The following is a 23,113-nucleotide window of genomic DNA, read 5'->3' as shown; positions in this document are numbered from 1 at the left end:
ACTCATGACAGGGAGTTTGGGTGGTATGGAGAGCTTTCTGTTAGTAGTGGACATGAAATGGTAGCTTTCTTCTTAATTATTACAAAGACTACTCTTCAAAGATGTGTTAGTCTTTGTTGCAAGAATAAATGCTCATCCATCTATTCATTTTGCTGCTTTCTTTTCTCCTTTCTTTTAGTTAGCATATCCTTAAGAATTTAAACACACACACACACACACACACACACACACTAGCCCATATAGCCCATTATTTCCGATACTAAACTGACTAAACATTTTAAAAGGGAGGATGGGAAACACTCATTTCCTCAGTATACTACAGTATTCCTCTTTCTAAGTAAGAATTTAATTCTGTTCCTTTTTTCCCAGGGTGTTGTTGGAGGTGTGACTGGCATAATCACTAAACCTGTAGAAGGTAAGTACAAAGTACATTTGCTTAAACAGTTTTTCAGTATTTTACAGTCCAGATACTTAAATTGAATAAGTTTTGATGCAAGTACTGAAACACAAGCTTGTTTATTTTTAATTGAAATGCCATCTTAAGCAGTAAGGCACTTAGAATATTTTTATAGCTATTTATTTCATCTAAATAAGTAATGGTCATCACTGAATATTTTGTTGAGCTTGCTGTAGTACCGTGTTTATTGTTTAAAGCTAGAATAAAGATAGTAAAATAAGTAAATTAAATAAAAATAAGCAAAATAAAAGTGAACAGAAGTAGTACTGAAGAGACAAGGAAGGCATATTTGACCTCTTACAGAGAACTTTTTTTGGAAAAGGCATGCGTGGAACCTTTTCTTTGAGGCTGTTTCCAATACAGAACAGTCCAAATTCAGGTTGGCCCAGTAATGGTTTTATTCCATAGCTACACAGTCTGGTTATTAAAACAATCTCAAAATCTGTCTTTTTTCTTTCTCCCTTAAAAGGTGCTAAAAAAGAAGGTGCAGCTGGATTCTTCAAAGGAATTGGAAAGGGGCTTGTAGGAGTGGTCGCCCGCCCAACAGGAGGCATAGTGGACATGGCAAGCAGCACCTTCCAAGGGATCCAAAGGTAGTGAGTCCGGGGACAGGTCTGCACGAGGCAGATGGCTGTGTTCTCCAGATGCTGGGCACGAGGTGGTGAGGAAATCTGGTAGTGACACAGAACTATTTGCCTTAATTGCAATATGCGGTATAATGTACAATATTAGGAGGTATTTCTAGTAGAAATATGTCATGAATATCATATAAATCTAAAAATTGTTGCTTCAAAACATGTCTTGCAGCATCATGGTCAAATAGGCAACAGCTACCCAGTTGTATCCTTTTATTCTCTACTCCTCAAGCTAACAAAGTTCAGATGAAAAATCTGAATAAAACAATAGCTAATTGCAAATTTTGCTTCTGAAATAGGTTTGTGTACTCCTGAATGCAAACATCTAAATGTCACTTAAATCTATTGCAGAAAACAGACCATGGGAATTTTAGGATGAAATGTTGTCTTTTGGAAATTCAGTTATTGCACATGCCTCGCATGCTTTAAGCACAGCATGGGAAAGTACTGTTAGAAAAAGTAGTGCTTGGAAAAATAATTGGAGGAAACACTAGGCAATATGATTATGACACTTGAAATGAATGAATTTGCTATCCTGTTTTGATGGTCTGTGGCAGGGTGGCAGAATCAACTGAAGAAGTATCTAATCTCCGTCCTCCACGCCTTATCCACGAGGATGGCATCATCCGGCCCTACAACAGAGCAGAAGCTGAGGGTTATGATTTATTTGAGGTATGATCTTGGAAATAGTTCAATTTCTGGAAATAGAAGTAGTTCAATTTCTCTGTCCTCTATAAAGGATTGTATTAGAAAAAGAAGCTGCTTGGATCTATCGTTGATGATATCTGTAGCTAAAATTTGAGAGACGGTTTCGTTAGACAAGTCTCTATAGCAAACAACACATAGTGTTAGCAGTGAACGATATACTGGAGAAACTGCAGCAGTACTCTTGAAAGGTCTTCTGCACATTAGGATCATTAGCTGCTCGTCTTCTGATTGGGAAAGTTTATTTCATCGTGGTTATGTGGGAACACTTTGACACTCAGTTCTAATATTTTGCTTAGAAACAGAACTAAAGCAGGCTCACAAACTAAACAATTCAATAATGGGATGAATACAGCGTTAATTATTTGGTATGCAGTGCAGTTACTGAAACTCCTGTGCTTWTTTTGGTGGTGTCAGGAGTTGCAAAATCTGCATGAGCTCTTCAGACGCCGCCTTTTTGGTTTTCCTTCTGCTGTTGTTTTTACTGTTAATATGTCATAGCTACAGGTGTTGTATGGTCATCTAGCCTGTTTCCACATCTGGATGTGGCTGGAGCATGGAGGATGAATAATGGTTGCTTCATGTTCCAGATGGTTGGAATCCAGTTAAATTATAGTTCAAGTTTTTTGTATTCTTAAAACTATTGACTTGGTTGCTAAAAAATGTGAAATAATTAGTACATATTGGAAATCATTTTACTATTAGTGATAYAGTAATATAAGAAGTAGAATCGAAACTACTAATATGAAAAATAATATTACTATAATATTACTATTTTAAAACTTAAGCCTATTTGCTACGTTGTTCTAGATGTCAGTTTAAATCTTTATTTTTCAGTCTATTTCTAATATTTTTCTTTCTCTTTTTTTCCTGGCATACGCAGCAAGAACTGGAGTAATGGAGTAAACATTTTCCTTATTTCTTCTTGATTTTCTCTGTGGTTTTTTATCTGCCTTTAAGCATTTAGATTAARGACACTCAATTTAACATCCTCTCATCTACCCCCCAGAATTACTCATGTCTTTTCTATGTAATAGTTAAACAAAAAAAATCTCATATTATCTAGACTAAGGAGAAGATTAAAAAAAAAAAAAAAAGGAATAGAAGGAAAAAAGAAAAACTTGAATAACCATCTAAGGTCAAGTTAGATGAAAGAGGAAGATGAGACACAGGGTGCTTTTCATTTATTTTTCTTGAGTTCTTTGATTCCACATATTTAAAAGAAGCTTGTAGCTACTAACATACATATTATGTTTATGGTATTAAAAGTGAGGTTTATGGCATTGCTTTAAAAATAGATCCATATTTATATATGGGTATATATATATTTTACATATATAGTAGGTAGTTTTTTTGTTTTTTTTTTTTTACGTAAGTGAAGCTATAAATCTCACTTGTCTTAAACACCGTATAAACCAAACTGAGTTTAACTGGGAGCAAATCATTTGCTTATCATAATAAATAAATTTTGAGCAGAGAGATCTCTCAGTTGGTTCTTGACCATAACAGCCTACAGTCAGCTTTGCTTTTCATCTTATATTTTTAACCATCTCCTCATATTTTTAATTTAAGTAAAATGAAGTAATTGTATTGTTAGTTAAAAGACAACTATTAATGTGGTGAGAATTTGGGTTGCAATATCTTTCAGTAACGTTGTGCTTCCACATTGTATTTCTTCCATCTGTCAGAAGAGAATAGGTAGCACAAATAACACTGGAAATGGGACGTTGTGCAGCTTTTGCACATCTAATTATATTTTTCATAGACTTAACTTGTGTTAGATCAGAGTTGAATATTAACCAAAAAAGAATCCTATTTGTAGTTTTTGAAATATAGTGKTTTTTTTCCTTTCTGTAGTCTGATAATTTTCACTCTTGTGAAAAGTAACTCTCGTTCTGGTTTTATGCTGGGGTTTAGTGTTACAGGSAAGTTTTGTTTTCTAATATAATTTGTAAGCAAGGTGGACAGTGTCTATAGAAAAATTAGGATATTTTAACAGGGCAGATTAGATGTAAGGTCAGTTCATCTGCCTTTACAAATTTATTCCACAATAATTCAGTGTTTGTTCCATGAACAGCTCAGTTCTTAAGCGCTGGTTGTGTTGAATTTTGGATCCAGATTTGATGTACCATGACAAGTGCCATTCTTTACCAGAATCACCCCTGCCGATCATTTTTTARCTCACTGTATCATTGCCCTTCTAAAAGTAGCTAGAGAACAATTTCTCATTGTTTAGAAATGAATCGTTGCAGCATGCAAAATGGTCTGGATTATTTCCTGAATTTGCCTGCATTCTTGACTTGGTGATACTTGCTGCCTGCCATACAAATACTGGCTCAGGAATTACTCTTTGCTGTTTAAGTTATTTTCAGATACCTTTCTGCCTCCATCACATAATTTTAGAGTTTTTTTATATGGTTCTATATCAAGCTTGATTCCTGCCCTGAGTCATATTTCATTAAATTGGTGAATAAATTGATGAATTAATCAAATGACTCTGAGAAAGCTTTGTCTCTAGCCTGCTGCTCCAGCTGTAATAATGCCTCTGCTCAGGCCTCTTCACAAATTTTGCTTGTCATTTGTATCAAATTAAAGGTAACTTTCCTCAGCTGATGGAAAACTTGTGTTGTACCTTCTTCTCCAAGCAGCCTGCTCTTGTGTGCCTTCCATGGGGAAGGGTTTGGTAGTGCTCTTCTGCCTTTGAGCTCATTCTTCTACAGACTGGTTGTTTTTAATGCTTCACTTTAATGCACATATCCTTTAAAAAAAAATATATATATATATATATCATATATACACACACACAGGAAGAAGGAAGTCTTCCTTCTTGTTTGATAGAAGCACTTGTATTTGAGAGATATATAATATAGATGTTAGACCTCTGCTTATGACTACTTTATGTGCAAGTCTTACAAGACTTCTTGTTTTGTTTTTACCCTACTCAGAAGTAGCTTGCTGACCTGCTGCAGAGCTAGGTCAGCAACCGCATCAGACAGTTTAGTTYACGTAGGTAAACTAGTTCTTAGTGCGTTTTCCAAGGGGCTGCTACATCTAAGGCATACGGACTGCCAAGGGATTTGCTTGGAAACTTCCAAACTTTCAAGTCAAATTTGGTGTCTTGCAAACCATGTCTCTAATTCATGCACAATAAGACTTATGGTGTAGCATGCAGGAAGCTCTTGGGTGTCTGAAAGAGAAATATACTGTATGTGTTGTTGGGGAAATGAAGCAGAAGTGAGGGAAGTCTAGGAGAATTGATTCTCCGGAAATARAAACTCCTTGTTTTCTATATGTGTGTCTTTGGGGTCTGACATGATGTGATTTGTGATGCTAATATCTATGGATTTAGTTTTAAAACATGGGTCCTGCTAAGGAATGCTGAATGCTTCTTCATGAGCAGTAAGGTGGGCAGACAATGTTRTGTAGCAGCGTGAATACTAAGCTACATTTCAAGAAACTACAGGTTCTATTCTTGGTTGAATCAGCATCATGCTGTTTAAATTCACACTACTTATTTCCATATAAAATAAGAATAAGCTAATTTTCCTAAAGTGCTCTAAGGGTGACATGTCTCAATTGTAGATGTATGCAGATTATGCAGAGGCTTTTGACCAGTACTACTATTTTTTTAATATATAAGATAAATCAGTGGTGGGTTTGGTTGGTCGGTCTTGTTTTAAGTGAGTATTTATCCAGCCCTGTATCTCTTAGGAACAGCGTTTACCGGAATTTCTATTTGTAGTAACATGTTGTATRTAAAATCTGAAGGTATGATCAGAAGCATTTCAGGTGTCACTGAAACCAGATTTTCTCCCAAGTTGTGAATCCAAATAGTGAAACAYGCTTTGAGTCAAAAAACAAAAGAAACTTTTGTTTTAAAGTTTCTTGTATCCAACAAAAGGGTTCAGAATACAGATTTCAACCTTTGAATTCCAGTCTTAAGTGGYGGCATTTCTCAATTTCCTTTATTTTTTACTGCTACTTAGAAAACGATTCAGGCATCAAATTTGAGATTGCATGTTGATCTTTTTTTGTTTTACTTTATATTAGCTGTCCTTTTTACAGGAAAGTTATATATTTAATACTAGCAAACCATTTCAAATTAGTAACCTAGATGTATTCTCYCATAAAACATAGAGGTAAAAGCAGACAACAAATTTGCTGGAGCAGAAATACGTTGTCTGCTTGCTTAAGAGATCATAGAATGAAGTAGCTCTTGTGGATTCCCTCTGCAGTTTGAGGTTGGATGCCCATTTGTGCTGCATTATTAATGTCCTTTTTTATTATTTTTCACATGATATTTTGATGAATACTCATTTCTTACAGATATGTTGATATGACTGAATCCTCTTGCCTATTAAACCATCATTACTGTGAGCTTAATCCAAGTCAACTGTGAGACACTTGCCATGCTCATGTTTGAAGCTGATAGAAGGTTTCAAAATTCTGTTGCTTTTGTGACATGTCCCAGAAAACCTTATGCCTAGGTTAAATAACAAGTTCAGAATAAGAGTTCTGGAAGGGAGGAAAAAAAAAGAATAATTCAAATAAGTTTTTTGAAATTTCCTAGCTATTTTTATGTTACTAATTTTTATTGCAACTGTTTTTTACTTGCTTATTCACATGGTTGGCCACTTGAATTTTAGTTATCTAAAACAATTGTGAAATGAGAACAGCAATTAGATCTGTATTTTTTTTATCTTCCTTTATGTTTTGGATCTTTAATAAGCATTTCTGTCTGGCACTTCAGAAGCCTGACTTGGAGGTGTGCTGAGTATCTGGAACTTGAAAGCTTCTTGTTTCTATGCGTCTGGGTCATCCTTAAAGATACTGTCACGGGAGTTTCATCTTCTAATTAAGTCTGCAAGGGGGACATAGCTTGAGAATTACCAAATTATTTAAAAAGAAAACAAAATAAGCCAAAGAAGTGCAAGCCAACAGGCAGGTAGCCTAATGGCACTGCGGTGTCACTGTTCCACCTGCCAAGTGGAGAATTGGCTTTGCAGTGACTCTACTTCAAGAGTAAGAACTCTGGGAGAGGCTGCTTTTAAAGAACCTGATTAACTAGGTAACTTTTAAGGCTTTTAAATTAAAAACACTCTTCTGGTGGGGTTTTTTTATGATTCAAATATTTTTTTTTTCATTTGCTACTTTAGAAGCTGCACGTCAGAAAGCTGCAGCAAGAGAACTATCGATTCCACTGTCCACTTCCAAGAGGAAGGAGGGCAAATCTTCTTGTTACCAACAGGTACAGAAATGTGAAGGCCCTTTGGAAGCCGCTCCTGGATTTGGCTTGGAGTYAGGCATTTAGATAAGTCTGAAAAATAAATGTACTATTCTCTGTGTGTGACCGTTATTGTTTACCTGATTTTTGCAGTTGTATTTTGTTTATGGAAACTGTAAAATGACAGCTCTGAAATGCTGTTCATAGGTTTTTTTTGGTCAAAACAGTCTTTTGACAATGCATATTATTATAATTCTGTTTAATTGATAAATACTTCTAGCTGCAGTGTGTATTTTTTTGAAATATTAACATCTTTCATTTCATGAGGTATATTTTAATTAACTTTTCCTTTGCATGCCATGTTGTAACGTATGTCATTTATAAGGCTGATAAAGTATTTGTCTCCAAAAAAACTGGCTTTTTTTGATTCCTATAGAAAATGCCTTTTCAAATTAAGTTCTCTTCTTGGTTTTGTTTTCTGATAAGATTATGAGTAAAGGGAGAATGCAATGTGACTCTTGTTTCTTTCTGTCATCTGAATAGGAGAGTGATATATGTAAAAGAAGTGGAAATCCTAGGTCATCTAACAACAGAGTGGGATTTTTTATTTGAAGACTTTACACACCGTCCCGTTTATGAAGCAAATGTTGTAAAAATCACTGTTATGGTAAGAGAAGCATGTATTTTTTTTCATTTAAAAGTTTATTTGAGACAACTAAATGTCGTCTTGATTCGTTTAAGAGTTCTAACTACTAGCAGTGCATTATAAGAAAGAAAGTATTCAGATGTTTTTGGAAGTAGGAATTGGGTTGGATWGAGGCCCCATGGAAATCTTAACTAGAGGCTGACTTTCAAGCCAGGTGAGATTCTGCACTCTTGTCATGTCAGTCACCCAAACTGTGTTTTTGTTCCACTGTGCAATAGGATCAAGGGATGTTCCAAAGGAAGGACAGTATGGGTCGTGAATGCGTAAAGACAATTCAGCTTCAGGATGAGTATACAGCTAAGGTATATTCTTTTTTTTTTTTTTCTCTTTATTATGTTTTTACAATTGTTGAAACTCAGAAGCCAAGTACAGAATGGACAACTGGTTACTGTACTTTCTAATTTAAAAAATATTTTTAGCTGGAAAAGGATGAGACAGATAAATGTAAAGCATTCAAGAAAGTAAATGCAATAGTAGATTCAAGTTGAAAGTTGCATTGTCTTATGCTTTATGTATCAAAATCCAGGGAAATACAATTCAAATAATGGGCATGGTAACCTTTTTGATTATCTCAAGGATTCAAGGAAACTCTGTATTCTTAAAATAATGAGAGGGCAGTAGATCATTGGGTTTGCCTGTTAAGTGTTCTTTTGTGTGGCAAGATTATGATTTTCTACTATAATTCTGTAAATGTTCACATTGATGTTGCTCATAAGCATTTGACACATACTACTTCTCAATAAGTGCTGCAAATTATTGGGTAAAATCAGAATGACCGTCCAAGTTAGCCCTGGTGAGTGGTATAGAGAGGTTAAGGTTTATCTAGGTAGGCAGGAATGACTTTGTTAATGTTACCACTTGAAAAACCTGAGCAGATTCAATCATATCATCATATCAATCGATGATATGATTCAGGGCAGACAAACCAGCCAACATATACGTATGTGCTGATGAATATGTGTTCAAATGGGCATTTTCGGTATCATTTTGTAGAAGAAAACTACAGATTGCACACTTCAATTCTCTTCCATTTCTGTTTCCTACTGTGTTGCTTTACAGAGGGTTTGTTGTGCCATTGAGGAAGCCCAAGCAGCAAGAAAACAGCAGAGGCTGGTGAGGCAAGCGTCCTTGCAGCTCAAGAAACCATCAGTGCTGCCTTGGTAGTGACGGGATTTGTCGGGTTTGACCTTTGGTATGCAATCCTATCCCTAAAGTTGACTAGAAGCAAAATGGAAACAATATACAGCAAATAAAGATAAAATACTTCTGATGTCTTCCTTTGAAGCAAACTGTCATAAATGCTTTATTTAAAAAAGACGGTGCCTATTTTCAAAAGTAATGGGAAATCCATGCCTGGGGTAGAAYATTCTTTCCAAAACTAGTGATTTAATTACCCTCAAATAAACATCTAAGACTTAAATTACTGCTTTCTCCAAAAAAATTGCCCACTTTGAATTTTTCTTTTATAATTAGTGGKTTTTTTTGTAGATTTATTCTACCATAAAGTGGTTATGAATTTGCACTCTGAGGTTATGGTTTACAAAAAGGTTGAAGTAATAGTGGTTMTAGCTTTTGGAAAACTAAAATCTTTAGTTATTAATTGAAAGTCATTAAAAACTTCTGTTTTTTTGAACAGCATTTGCTTTAAATTAGAGGTGTATACACCTTAACCACTATAACTTCATATCTCTTTTGTGTCGTGAAAATATTGCACTCTTGAGCAATGTAAGAATGAATGTGCTTTCAAGAAATAGACTGTTATGTGGAAATGATTACTTTGGAAGCTGGTTGTTCCCACGGTAAATGAAAATTTACATTTTATAAATGGAAAATATTATTTACCACTTGTCATGTGTATGAATATGTCTTTGTTTTTGCACTGTAAAGACTTCTCCAGGAGAAAAATGTAAAATACACTGTCTTTTAGGTAGCATTGTATGTCAAGGCTTAATCCAAAGTAATTAGTGTTCCATATTTCAATGTATAGTTGTTTCACTGGAAGTGTGCTGTCTAATTAAGCCGGAAGTCAGTTTTGATGCATTATTTTTGCAGCAATTTCTTTTACTGAAGAAGACTGTTAGAGTCGATTTAGCAAGATACTTAAAYTTGTTCAAAGCATCTGTCTAGTCTATAACGAAACTTTATTGAAGCAACTTTCATTCTCAGCACTAGGCTCATACTATGTAAGTAGCCTTTTGGATCAAAATCTTTACGAGCAAACAGGTTTTAGTTGAGTGACCAATGAGCTCCATTCYTGCTGTTCATCTTTGGCTGTCACGTATGATACAACGTGCCTGCTGTTACATGCACTTATTCTTGTAAATACACTCTTTCCAGTTTACATAGCTTGGAAACAATGAACCCTTTCTTTTTCATTTCTTTTTGTATRAGCTTATATAGTTACTGATATGAACTTGGTAGATAAAAATGGCRAATCTCTTGCGTACATCCATTCAGTAAGAGCTGCAATCATGAGAACTGGACCCGAACGCTAACGCTAAGCATTGGGCTGATGGATGAGCTTCCAATACTTACTTATGACCTCGCCRAAATTAGCAAGCTTATGATACCTGAAAATATGTTGCCAAACAGAACATTTAGAGAAAATCTACAGCCATGATTTTATTGCTGTTGCACAGATTTGGTTATTAATATTGTTTGTTACAAATGGAAAAACAGCACTGCAACCTTTAACTCCGTCACCGGTTTTCTAGAAAGTCCTGCTTAAACGTTAACTGATTGAGGTTGTGTGTGTACTACAAGCCCCATGTAAAAAAGTATTGATAATAAATCTTTATACRCATCTATTGTGGTATGCTTTGGAATGACACTTTCAAAAATAAAGTGCTATCATATGGTATGGTTTGCCACATGGTACTGGCATATTCTGAGGAAATTGCTGTGCTGCTGTACTGTACAGGAGCTACCTGCAGCCCACCTTTTCCTTCAGCACCCGTGTAAGGTGTGGTTCTTAGGTGTGGTGACTCTTAACTCTGGTTGAAACAAATTATTTTATTTCTGTCTGTTTTCTGGATGTCTGGAAGGCGCCTCGTGTCTTGTCTTCAGGTGGGGAGTTGGAGCTTAAGGCAGGTCTGATGCCSAGTTTCTGAGCCGTCTTTTGCTTGCCTCACTTCTGGGCTTTTCTTCCCTGTTTTTATTTGTAAGCTTTCTGGGTTGAGTCTTGTGAACAAGATTTTCTCCCTTTATATGTAAGTAAATCCAGTGAAAAAAATTATTTAATCAATCTGAAGAAGCCTTAGGGCTTTTAGTTCCCGATGTATGTGGTTGCTATTTTGGTTGCTATGAGAACTTGATCTGGTAAACAGCACTGGAAATTCCAGCTGAAGCAGTAGGGACAGGTCTACTTCACCGCTTGGACCAAGCATTACAGAGGCCCATTTCAGGCCCATTTATTGCTTAAATTAAGGAAGATGTTTGGGTCTAACAGGATTCCAGTCTTCATACTGTATTTACCCAGATCTTCTGGGCCAGGTGGGACTGAGGCCTTGTGGTGCAGAGGCTTCATCAGAAAACATCTGAGGTTGGACTAGGTGTCGCAGCACAAAGTGAAACATGTTTTTTCTTTCTCTCTCCTTCACCTGTAACTGGGCGTGGTCTTACTTAGTCGGTTGCTTCCTGAATTAGAAACTTCTCTGGCTCTTCAGAAGTATCTCTTTCTAAGGCTTGGGTGGCTGTCTGCTTGTTCCTCACAGCTGCTTTTGAGTTGGGGCCTCCTTTCCGCAGCTTCCTTGCCMCTTTCTGCCATGCCCTCCCGTTATCACTAAGTAGAGGGAAATACGCACTTCTTCGAGACAGATCTTTCTCAATCTAGGAGTCCTCTTTGAAGGACTGCAGCACAAACTGATTATCAAATAAAATGACGTAAAGCATGTTACTGATAGGTAGCTATGGTCGTTCGCAGGATGGTACTGGCGGTTACGTTTGTGTGCTTTTTTCTTGAAATTGTTTTCCTTTTATTTTCAGTGTTTCTTAACTCTAGAAAGTCAAGCCTTTATAGGCCAAATCRTGTGATTTGAAGGTACATTTGGTGACTGTTTGAAAATGGTCACTTTTAACAGCTCAGAGGTGTTTTTTTTTTAAGGATTTATTTTCAATTGGATTTTAGTTGGATTTCATTGAGAATTTTTCCTCTTATGAGGACTGTTTATTAAGAATGTTCCTGATAGGCACAGATTGATGCTTTTCCCCATGGAATTACAGTAAGCCAACTCCTTCAGATTCACTTAAATTTTAAAAAACAAATCAAAATCCCTTGTTTAACTTGCAAACCTTTAGACTGTGGAGTCCCCATCATCAMAGATACTTAATGTCCTGGGCAACCTGCTCTAGCCAGCTGCTGTGAGAAGGGGGTTTGGATCAGCACATCTCCAGGACTTGTTTCCAGCCTCAACTGTTTTGTGATTTTGTGGTTCTTTCCARGTGAAACAACTTTATGCCTTTCATCATCATGGTTAACAATTTGTTCAACACTTTCAGAGTCTTGGGAAAGTGCATGGTTTATTATGGACACTGATAGAGTGATTTATTAGTAAGAGGTTAAATAATCTCTTACAGAGGATTAATTGTGAAGTTGAGGGGGATAAGTTGAAGAGATTCACCTTAATCAAGGTGCCTATATATTTTTTTTTATCCCATTACTTGCAGTAAAATATGTTTTTGTCATAGTAGATTAGCATGCTAGGCATATTTTAACATGTATCTTTGACAAGTAGAATTATCTATAAAAGGGTATCTTGGGTCACCAAGCCTTAATTTAAAAAGTGAAAACTGACTTGTGATACCTTTTGAAACTACCTAGCATTTATTTGACAAAATAATTCTTTCAACAGCTTAAAAAGTCATATTTATTCAAACCTGAGTGTGAAGAATTTACTTGAAATAGATGTCAGTGGACTACTCCCCTTCAAAAGAAGACATGTGGAGAGATTTAAGAGACACCTCATATAACTTTGGGCTTCATCTTAAAAACCAAAGCCTTAGTTTCTTTATTAAAATTAYCTGCATAAAGGTAATAATCATAGTGGAACAGGAGATGTGGGGAGGGTGCTGCTGTCTGTTAAACACATGGTGTCACCCAGCAAATGAAGGGCTAGCTGAAGGCTGAAGGGGAGGAAGAAAATTGTTATACATCTAAATGTAAAGTAAAAATTCTGTTCTGAGTGTATGCATAGAGCTCATTGACTGATGCAGTTCCCTTTCCTGGATTGTGGGTCTGATTTGCCTAATCAATCAGTAATGATGTGAATATGCAAATCTGCCGAATTCAGCAACTACGATCTTGGTGCTGTGATTTTGTCTTATTTTGGAGTTTTCAAGATCCTTTTCAGCAGCTCTGATGCCAGGTTAATCTTATTTACCTGGCAGCTGAAGGAGGAAAGCTTAAGTGTCAGAGGAAAAATAACCTTGAAGAGTTTATAAAAAGGAAATTCCAAGTTTAAAACTTTTGATTTATTTTATTGCATCATCACCTTTTCCCTACAGGGCAGCAAGGATTGTTCTACCATAAAATGATTTTGTATTTTTAGGTTTTATTTTACAGGAATAATGTTCAATATCTCAATCCTAATCTACTCTTCAGTCTTCAGGTTTCATTTCTATGGGCAAAACCAGAATATCGTCATGATAGTTCATAGAGAAGAAAAGTGAATGCAGATGTTATAAATCTCTAAATTAATATTTTGGGAAAAAAGAATGCAGATAAAAGCTAGTTTGTATTGAAATTCCACTGTAAACGTCTTTTACATCAGTAATGGGAAAATGCCTATTTGTGAAGACGAGTGCTGCTACTTGAAAATAGTAGTTATATTGATTTTAACAAGAAAAGGAATTTTTGTTTGGATTTCAGTGAGGAAGGCAGAGAGCAATGCCCAATTTTACTGGAATCAACAGCAGGAAAATGGAAAAGCCCCTTTCCCGGTGTTCTGAGCTGTCAAATTCAGGTTTCCTGTTATGCGCGTCCACATTCTTTGCAGTTGCTGCTAATTATTACAGGTGAGCACAGTAAGGAGATGCAATTCTCAAAACTGCTTGTGCAAAGCCGAGACTCTGACAATAGGGAAGTGCACGTGTAGCTTAGTTCTAGGGGGTTGAAACATCTCATCAGTACAATGTAAATTCACCAYGTGCACTTCTTTTCTTTGTAGGTAAGTCAATGAGTTTTACAGGTCCTAGTCTCTACTTARATAGGTACAACAGTGAATCTGTCCTTAATTTAGTTCATTTAGAAATTGAGTTATTATGCTTATGATTGAGTAGTTATTTTACTGTGCTTATAAAGCTTCTTCCTGTGTTTATTGCCTTTTTTTTCCACCTCTGACAGTGCTTTCTGTTTGCCTGATAGAAATAAGTTGATGGTTGACTTCTAAAGAGCTATGACATTGAGCTAAAATTATTTTAGGGAGTCTAGAATGACTTATACAACTCGTYCTTTAGGATTATTGCAGACTATCAGGAAAAGCAGGATGGATTATCTTGAAGTCAATAATTTGTAATAAGAAACACAACTTTTGATCTCATCCTGTTTCAAAAGGCATATAATAAAAAAAAGTTATTACTATATAAATATATTATAGTGACATGCTATTATACTTATCGGAGAGAGTTAGAATTGTTTTTAAGGCTTAAAGTAGAAGGGTAATATCAATAAGCTTGCTATGGGGGAAGTCCTAAAAAACTGTTTTTTGTTGTATTTGAACACCAGGCTTTTCTCTGCTTTGTAAGAAATTCTTTAGGTTTCAGCAAAACAAATCAACAAAGTATTTGGCTACTGGTGCTGGTAAGCATCAAGATAGTGGATGTATTCTCTAATTCTTTGACGGATCTTATTAGACCAAATGTAATCTTAAAGCTTTTTGTTTGACACTTCATGGTGTAGGAGAATTTAATCTGTGAAATGTGACTGATGAAGGAATATTGAAATTTAATCCACAATATTTTCACACCACCTTATGAAATGGTTCTATAAACTGTTATTTCAGTAGTTGCCCACAAGATGGGGGAATTAATCTTTCTATTTTTCTGCTGTTGTCTTAGTTTTTCTTTCTACTCTCTTCCCCCACAGGATGTTATATTATTCAAATCACCCACTCRATATGGACAATGTAGAGCACAGAGCTGTATGTCAGAGGCTATCAGAAGCTTTGCCAAATGTACACCCAACCCTGAAATTTTAGGATCATTGCAAAAAAATAAAATAAACATTAACATAATAATTCATACTTGAAAATGRAGTAATACATAGAGGGATGCTATTTTCTATGTGTTAAAAAAAAAAATCCTTAGTGGCTAATACTTCAGTACAATCTTTTGTGTGAATTTTTACTCACGTGCTCATTCTGCTCATGCTACTATTGAATTGCAGAGATGGATGTGAAGAGGGTCGTGTAGCAGCCTCTTGTCGTACCAGGTAGGCACTGCTTTTCTTCTGTGCACCTAGTAAATCTGGAGAGAGCTAGTGCAGCCCGAGAAGCCAGCTCGGAACTCTTTAATAGGTTTATGTCTTTCTTTGTGCTGTTCATCTAAAGTTAAATAACTTAGAGCAATCTCTTCTGCTACTCAGAAAAAGTATCTTAGGTATCTTACCTATTTCAAACGATGCTTAAAAAACACCATAGCTAAATATTTGCAAATGAAGTGAAAYATTAAAAATAGGCAATTATATTCAGTACTTGGGTTAAGACTGCACCCCCTTACAGTAAAGGTCTCCACAAAGAGTGTTACTAAATAGAAGGAACCTTAGCTCAGCTGCTGCAGCTCATTTGTGGAAGCCTTTCTTAGCCAGGAAAGCTCCCAGAACTCTGTACATGCCTCCTTTTGCAGCCTGCAAGAATTGAAGTTATATTAACCTGTTTGTTCTTTATGCCTCTGTATGGTTGGCTGCAGGGGTCTTTCACTTCATGTGCTTTTAGATTTGTTTCCTGTTCCTACCTTCTAGAGATTCTCTTGCCACCTCTACAGAAAAAATACCTTTTTTAGAAAGCACCCTTCCCTCTCCATCTGATTGTTCACAGCAATCAAAGCAGCTGTGCACCAAAAGGTGGCTTAGCCTGCTTTGGTTTACCAAAATAGAGGACAGGATATCTGAGTACTCAGAGGGCAGGTATAGAAGATCCCACTGCTTCAGCTGTTCTTTAGATCGTTGTAATCCTTAGTGAACTTACATTTTAATGGTAAAATTAAGTCAATAGCGTAATTTAATGTTAAGAAGAAGCTAAGGTGATGCTGTCTAACTTAGACCTAAAATGCACAATGAAATGATCAAGAATATACACATTGAACATTATTATCTACCTGTGTATAAAGCACCATGGTGCCACCACCTAAATAAAGCTCCCTAAATATCCAGAGGGATTAGGTGTAGTAGAGCCWTACTTCACTTTTGGTATACTATATTAATTTTCTATCAGACTAACAGTCAGCTAAGTACCCAGAGAGGAAAAGGAAAGGGAGAGGATTGTGTCTCTSGATGGTGGCAGGCTGTTACGTTGGCTTAGCTTCACTCTCAAAGTTTGTATCTCACAGCACTGAAGAACTTGATGAGATTTTTACTTTTTGAAACTGCCCTCCAAAAATGCGGATTTTCATTTAAACTAAACTTTTAGTTGAACTTTGATAGCCTTCCACAATGCTTATTTTTGTTGTCACTGAAGACTAGAATGCTAGGGGAAAAGAAAAACAAAATCAACTGGAAGCTAAAATACTCCAACTTGGAAGTGTTGCAGTGTTGCCTGATATGAGGTGTAGCTGTGGAGGTCTCTTCATTGCCTCTGTTCTTTTCTGTAGGCAAAGTACTGTTGACCACTCCTTGAGGCAGCTGAGCAGTGCTCACATAGGCAGTAAAATACCCGATAGCAGAGAAGAGAGTGTTCAGTGCTAGCACAGAGGCTGTTGGCAGGCAAATGAAAAGTAAACCAGCAGAAAATCAAATGCATGGCTTATTCAGAGACCTGTGGTAAGTGAGCAATAGGTAAGTACGCAGTTAAACCCCCAAATCCTTCCAGTGTTACTAGGTATATTTTCCTTTGTTGGTCAAATAGGTGCTAGTAGGTAAAAACCAGAATGTCATCTGGGATCTGATCTCCAGAGCACCCAGTGGCAATAACGTGAGGCAGAAACTCTGCAACATGAAGTCCCCCAAAGCCAAGTGACCCCAAGCGGTGTCAGGTCCGCACTTGGGATCAGGGCAGCTAGCCCCCAACCACAAGATAACAGCTCTTTCCAAGGAGTTTGTGGAAGGAGGACCTCTTAACATTTTAAGTTGATAAAAGTCTGAGAAAGATAGTATGAAAACATAGCATTTCTGTGAACTAGGATCACCTGAATTTCTAGGAAGTCTTTTGAAAGATTTGGTGTTTTCAGCACAACCTGAAATAAATTCGCTTCATGTGTAATGCAAGGCAACACAGAGCAGAAAGGTAGCACTACCCCCTAACACACCTGAATGTTTCTAAAATATTCTTGTTATTAAAAAACATGMTTTTCTTGGATATCCAAGTAGGGATCTCATGATAAATGTGTGTATAGTATATTACTTAAATTGTTCCACCAGTCATATTAAATTACACATGATAGGAGACTGGAAGTAGAGTGTTCTGCTCAATATACTTCCATCTTAGAAAAACTTTTTAAATGAAGACCAGATTCATTACAAAATTCACTCTGGAGTAGAACTTGGATTTAAACTCCCCCATGTAAAAAGTGAAAACCTAGAATGTTGTTGCATTTCATCAGTAAAGTTACAGTAGGTGGTGTAATGCCTAAATGTAGAAGAAATTAAATTTATATTGGGACTTTTGAATGTCAAAAGATCATAGGTGTAAGTGATGAAGGGGCTGTATTTTAGTAAGAGATTATTTCTTTGTTAGTTTGTATGGTCTGGGTAGATGGAAGTAATGTAAAAATAAGAAATTAAAACAGTTTTATGTCTTTCATGATCCCATCAGCTCATGCAAGCTAAGCTACAYAGGGGATGAGTTAGCTGAGATCTCCCAAGCAGTGCTGACAAGGATAGTCTATAATGAAGCAGAAAGAAACAAAAAACACTTTTCATTTGGAACGTATGAATGCCATGGGAATAACGAACTTCTGCAGCTGCCTGCGTGGAAGTCATGGTCATTTAAAGGTACTTTTGCCACTTGATAAGTAATGCTGCATCTACGAGTCAAAATCATTTAAGAGCTTCTTTTTGCAGTTGAGTTAGAGATGCATTTGTTTTTCCCTGAGAAAAGATAGGCTGGTGGTTACAATAGGAGTCTGGGTTTGCTTTGCAGGTACCAGCTCTGTCTCAGACSTTCAGTGTGACCTGCAGCAGACTTCTTGGGTGTGTTTTAAAGGCTTACCCTTGAGTGCTCTGTTTTCCTATCTGGAAAAAAAAAGAGAAAAGGAAAAAAAAAAAAAAAGAGAGAAGGATTCTAGTGATTTCTTTCTAATTGATTGTTAGCTGATATAGCAAATGAAAACTTTTAAAATTCTTAAGTCATTGAATCTGAATTATAAAAATACTACTAACTGAAGTTAAWTCTCCATTTAAGTAATTCTGTGTGTTCACAGTACAAGCATGTCAATGACAAAGTATGATAGACATTTGGAGGTCCTTTGATGCTTTACAAACATCAGAAAATATTAATCCCTCTATACACAAATTCATTTTGGCAGATGGTCATAAACAGAATCATGCCAAATAAATCCTCTCTGCTGCTTTATACACCTTGCCTTTCACTTCAGTAATTACTTGGAGAGTTCCTGTGGGGCAAGGGAGAATGGAATAATAATTGCTGAACAGTATGTTGAGCAAAATGTCCACATTTGCTGAAGTCTTGGAATTCTGCAGGCTTTTATCAAATTGGATAAATCAAAAAAATATGTATACACAGAAAAAAAATATGAGAAACTGGTTTGGAGACGGCCTGAATCTTTGTGCAAAGATTCCCTACCTATTGATGAGATCTAGACTACTGGTACAGCAATTCAAGCATCTTAGAAATGTTTTTCTGAAATATGAGTACGTTTCTTTATGGTACTTGCAAAATTCCATGTCTAAATCTTAAGAATTTCTTGTGAAGTGAAATGAATATGTTGGRCCAAAATTCTGTGAGAGGATACAGAAGGTGAAATAGGCTTGTTAGCCCTCTAAAAGTTATGCAAAGCAAGTTGGGAATGAGGGTTGGTTTTGAATTTTATGAGTAGAATAATTTGTTAATAGGGAAAAAACAAATACATAGAAAATATAAATATATTGGTATGTGTTGACTTGAGGGAGAGTTGCAGAGATTCAGATGGAAATTCACATCAAAACACAAGAGAATTCRATGTCTGTTGTCTTCTGTTGATGAAGAATAGCCCAGTGGCTAGAACATTTGTCTCCCCTTTTCCAGGTAAGAATTTGCTGATTAAACTTTTCTGTTTTGCTTTCTTTTTATTACAAAACTTGAAACGTAATGATTTTGTCCTAATGGCTAAAGGGAGAAAAGTAAAAGCAAAATTTTATTGAAACAAGAAATCAGATTTTCTCCTAGCTGCCAATCTTCACTGTAATTTAAGTTCAACTTGATCCCGTTATGTTGTCACGTTAAAACTTAGGGGAAAGGAAAATCCACTGAATGCATCTGTCCATGTACTGATACTGTGGCACAAGACACTGCTGACTCCTCCAGATATCAGTGTTTTAGGGAGGCTGAAACACCACATAGGAGCAGTATGTGGGTATTTCAGAGCTCAAGTGGCCGGACATCTATAGGGAGAGCAGACTGCTTAAACTGTGGATTCTTCTGTTTGAGATATTTCTGTAACCGTTGAGGAATTAAACCAGAGTTTGTATCTACAGGGTAAATTCAGAGTTAGTCTTACAGAAGATACACTACTTGGTTAAGTACTTTGCCTAAGAACTTCAGGAGGATTGTAAGTATAAGCAGTGACTATTTTTAGAGGATATTTAAATTCAAAAAATATTTATTCACTGTGTTTTGAAGTCTACATTGATTTATTTAAAATCACAGCTTTAAATAAGACATAATAGGCAAATTCCACACAGTTTGCACAAAATGGAAAAATGCAATAAGCATTGCAAAAGGAAAAATTAGCTGATGTGTGTATTGTACTCATTTCTGTCTAGTTTTGCTATTGTCAGAGTGCTGAACCAGTGTTTACACATTTATTTGTAATACCTGTAATCTGTTTCTGCTTGCATTTTCAGCACTTTCTAAGGTATCTAAATCATATGTTCTGTAAGAGAGTTGGCTTTTGCTCTGGTTACGCACAGAATCCCCAAGTCTGCTACTTGTAGTAAGAAAGGAAGCATTTCTGTGGTGCAAGGTCTCTACAGGTGTGTGTTTGTTAGCGAGCTGTCTTGATGGTTAAAAGCTCAATAGTTTGAACACCCACTGGTTGCCTTAAGTTCCAAAGTTTTAACGAAAGACCCTCATTTACCAAGTTTTCTGCTTTTGGCAGTTTAACATCTATCTCCATTTTCTTTCTTTCCAAAGAGACAGTGATTTAAGATTCACTCTAAGCTTAAAATACATGATCAATAGCAGTTGACAGGCGCCTTTGTTTGTCAGAACAGGTTATATGAGCAGCAAAGCCTGAACAATTAGTCTTGGGTTCAGTTCTCCTTTGGGCTGAAGCTAATTGTGCACACAATGGCTCTGCCCACATAGAAAGGGACTTTTCCATGGGTTAGAATCTGGGAGGGATCAGCAGAGTCGCTTGCAGGAGAGAAGCTGCCACTCTGAGGTCATTACTGCTCTGTAAGAAACTGAAACTTTCTCTCCCCAAACAAGAGCCTACAGAAAAAGCTGATGCTGTTAAGGATATCTGATGATAGAATGACTTTTAAAACAAGTTTTCCCTGTTCTGGTGTTAAATTCCTGCACACAAGATCCTTGTATTCTCTTTGCATTCTATTTTACACCACAGAGCTTGGTTGTGCCCATGTAACGAAAGCCAGAAGCAGTGAGAAAGGACASCGTTGTCTTTGGGGCTTGTCCTTCTTTGAAATCCATGTAGAGAAGCCATTATTGAGTAGTTACTTTTGCCATAGTGATTCTGACTTAAAACATGCACAAGATTCATGTATTTGAAAAAAGCAACTGACCAGATGAACAAACTCATTTTTACATGAATATAACAGTTTCTGAGGTCAGGCATTTTCTGAAGTTTTTAAAAATTAGATTTGCTAATACACATAAACTTCCCGTTTTCACCAGAAAATATATGATTGTTTCTTAAGCTGTTGCACTTTTTTTTAAAAATTATATGTGATTTTGGACTTGTCATTTTGAAATACATTTCACTTTTTCATTTTGCTGCCTAATAACTAGATAGAGAACATTATATGGCAGTTTTGCTTAAAATCTGCCTGGCCTGAAGTATTTAGATATGGATAGAGGTATGTTTACTGTAGAGCTRTGTTTGGATGGAAAAATATGATTTACAAATCATGGCTAATCAAATGACTGCTTTTTAAGCTGCCTTGCGATGGCCCCACTTCAGTAGCCCCATTTGAGCTGCTCTTCTTGCACTTATCCCTTGTTTTTCTGCCCTCTCTGTCAATGGGCCTTCAGGACAAGCTGAAGTAGAGCATCCTTTATTTTGGCAATGCGTCTATATTTTGGTAAAAGGCCCCTATTGCAGCAACCAGCTGTTTCCTGCACTGTTCCCTAAGCTCCATGTTGGAATCCTTGGGATTTCTGTGCAGTCTGTGCTGGACGGATGGGAGCCCATGGCTGCCCGCRCCGTTGTGTGGTTCTGGCCTGCTGTTGGAGGCATTGCCTTGCTGGGAGTCTCCTTTTCCTCCCTTCTATCAGTTCCAGCCACGGTGCCCAACTCCAGGGACCGCTTTTGGTGTGTGGTGAGAGTCAGCAGGCTCTCCAGGCTGCAGTTTCARTGGGCACAGAGCACGTTGGTATTGTAGAGACCTGCTTGTAACAAAAGAGAAAAATAGAATGATGACTTAGTGCAATCTTGGAGATCTAACAACTTAAATGCCATGATGTAGTTTTTCAAGATGGAGGATGRCAACCTTCTGTTTTAGCTTCTGCCTGTTTCAAAGACCTTTTGAGGTGAGTGGCTCGTGGTCGTGGCTTGCTGCAGTAAGATCCCATATCCTCCCAACGGGGTTGTGGATAAGCAGCAACAGGGTGAGGTGTCCTAGGGAGACMCTGTCTGACAGGGACACGATGGTAGAAAACATCTTTAGGCTTGTTCCTGCATGAGCCTCAGGAGGGCAGCTATCAATAAGGTGCCATTTGAAAGGATTAGGGGGTTTAGTTTTGAAACTTCATGTTTATTTCATGAAGCCCAATTAGTAGACTATAGCAATTTGATCTTAATGAGTAGTTAATTTCATAGCAAGTCTGCAAAAGCAGGATTACATAGTGAGTGGGCTTACATGAATAGAGCTTTTGGATAACTTGCAGTGAAAAATTTCCTTATTGCAAGAGCCAGAGCGGCAAGAATGGTTTATAAACCATTCTTGGTCACTGTAGTGGAAGCTAAGTTCTGCTTAGTAGGGACATGGCCCTAGCTTGCAGATGACATGATTTGAAATGGTGGTGAAATTCAAAACTACTGTTTTGTGAATAATTTTTCTATTTCTGGTGATCAGAAATAGTAGCAGAAAACAAGAGGTGTTTGGGGGGGGATCAAAAAAGGAGGGGCCCTGCATGTACACCAAGCACATCAGAGCACGGACACTGCACCAGGTAGGTCTGTCTGTATGTCTTCCTCACTGTGCAAATTATGTCCTGTTGCCACTCAGAAAGGTGGCTGATGTGTTGAACTAAATTGTAAAGCAAATGTGGTACTTAACAAAGAAGTTCTTGGCTGATAACTTAAAATCTGTTTCAAAATGAACATCTGTTTTGTTGTTGTTTTCCTGGTGTATTGCAGTAAGGAAAATTAGAGTGGCCAGGATACTTGCAGTCGAGATACAAATGCTAGTTTTAAGCTCATGAGTCATGAGGTGTCAGGGTTCCAGTGAATACGAGTGGATGTAAAAAAGGCAAAAATAGAATTTATAAACCAGTAAGTTCTGGTTTTGGATAAAAGTGAAGAGGCGCACTACAGTTTCTGTGCTGTTTCCAGAATTTTCACATGAATTATGAAGGGATGTGTAACCATATGCTATTTGGCAGGCTAAGCTTGAGCATCTCCCAATGCTGCTAAAGSCCTTCAAGGCTGTTGGAGAATGAAGCAAAACCTCCTTTCTTCACCAGAATATCCCTTGGCACTTGAGCTACCATGAGCTGATCTGCAGCTGATCTTGGAAATTGCACTGCCTGTACTGTGCTCAGGAAAGAGTTGAAGGATGCAGGTTAGACTAGAGCTTTAAGCTGAAAGCAGATTTGTGTTAAAATTGTTAAAGCTCT

General features: G+C 36.9%; 1 protein-coding gene across 2 annotated transcripts in view; it reads left to right on the top strand.

Moving 5' to 3' along the window:
• VPS13C (vacuolar protein sorting 13 homolog C) overlaps positions 1–10,259 on the top strand; it is a 70,680-nt gene extending 60,421 nt beyond the window's left edge. For both annotated transcript variants that reach the window (XM_026052722.1, XM_026052717.1), the window contains 7 exons: positions 370–415; positions 927–1,050; positions 1,650–1,764; positions 6,954–7,045; positions 7,565–7,688; positions 7,946–8,029; positions 8,787–10,259. In XM_026052722.1, coding sequence (XP_025908507.1) covers positions 370–415; positions 927–1,050; positions 1,650–1,764; positions 6,954–7,045; positions 7,565–7,688; positions 7,946–8,029; positions 8,787–8,891 — 690 coding nt within the window. In that variant the 3' untranslated portion in view covers positions 8,892–10,259. The remainder of the gene's footprint in view (positions 1–369; positions 416–926; positions 1,051–1,649; positions 1,765–6,953; positions 7,046–7,564; positions 7,689–7,945; positions 8,030–8,786) is intronic.
• Positions 10,260–23,113: the final 12,854 nt, after the last annotated feature.

This window comes from Nothoprocta perdicaria, unplaced genomic scaffold (genome assembly GCF_003342845.1).
Source record: "Nothoprocta perdicaria isolate Ctin4 unplaced genomic scaffold, notPer1 scaffold_113, whole genome shotgun sequence".
NCBI classification, from domain to species: domain Eukaryota; kingdom Metazoa; phylum Chordata; class Aves; order Tinamiformes; family Tinamidae; genus Nothoprocta; species Nothoprocta perdicaria.
Note: the sequence above shows the minus strand (reverse complement) of the source record. Positions and strands in the feature narration are given on the sequence as shown.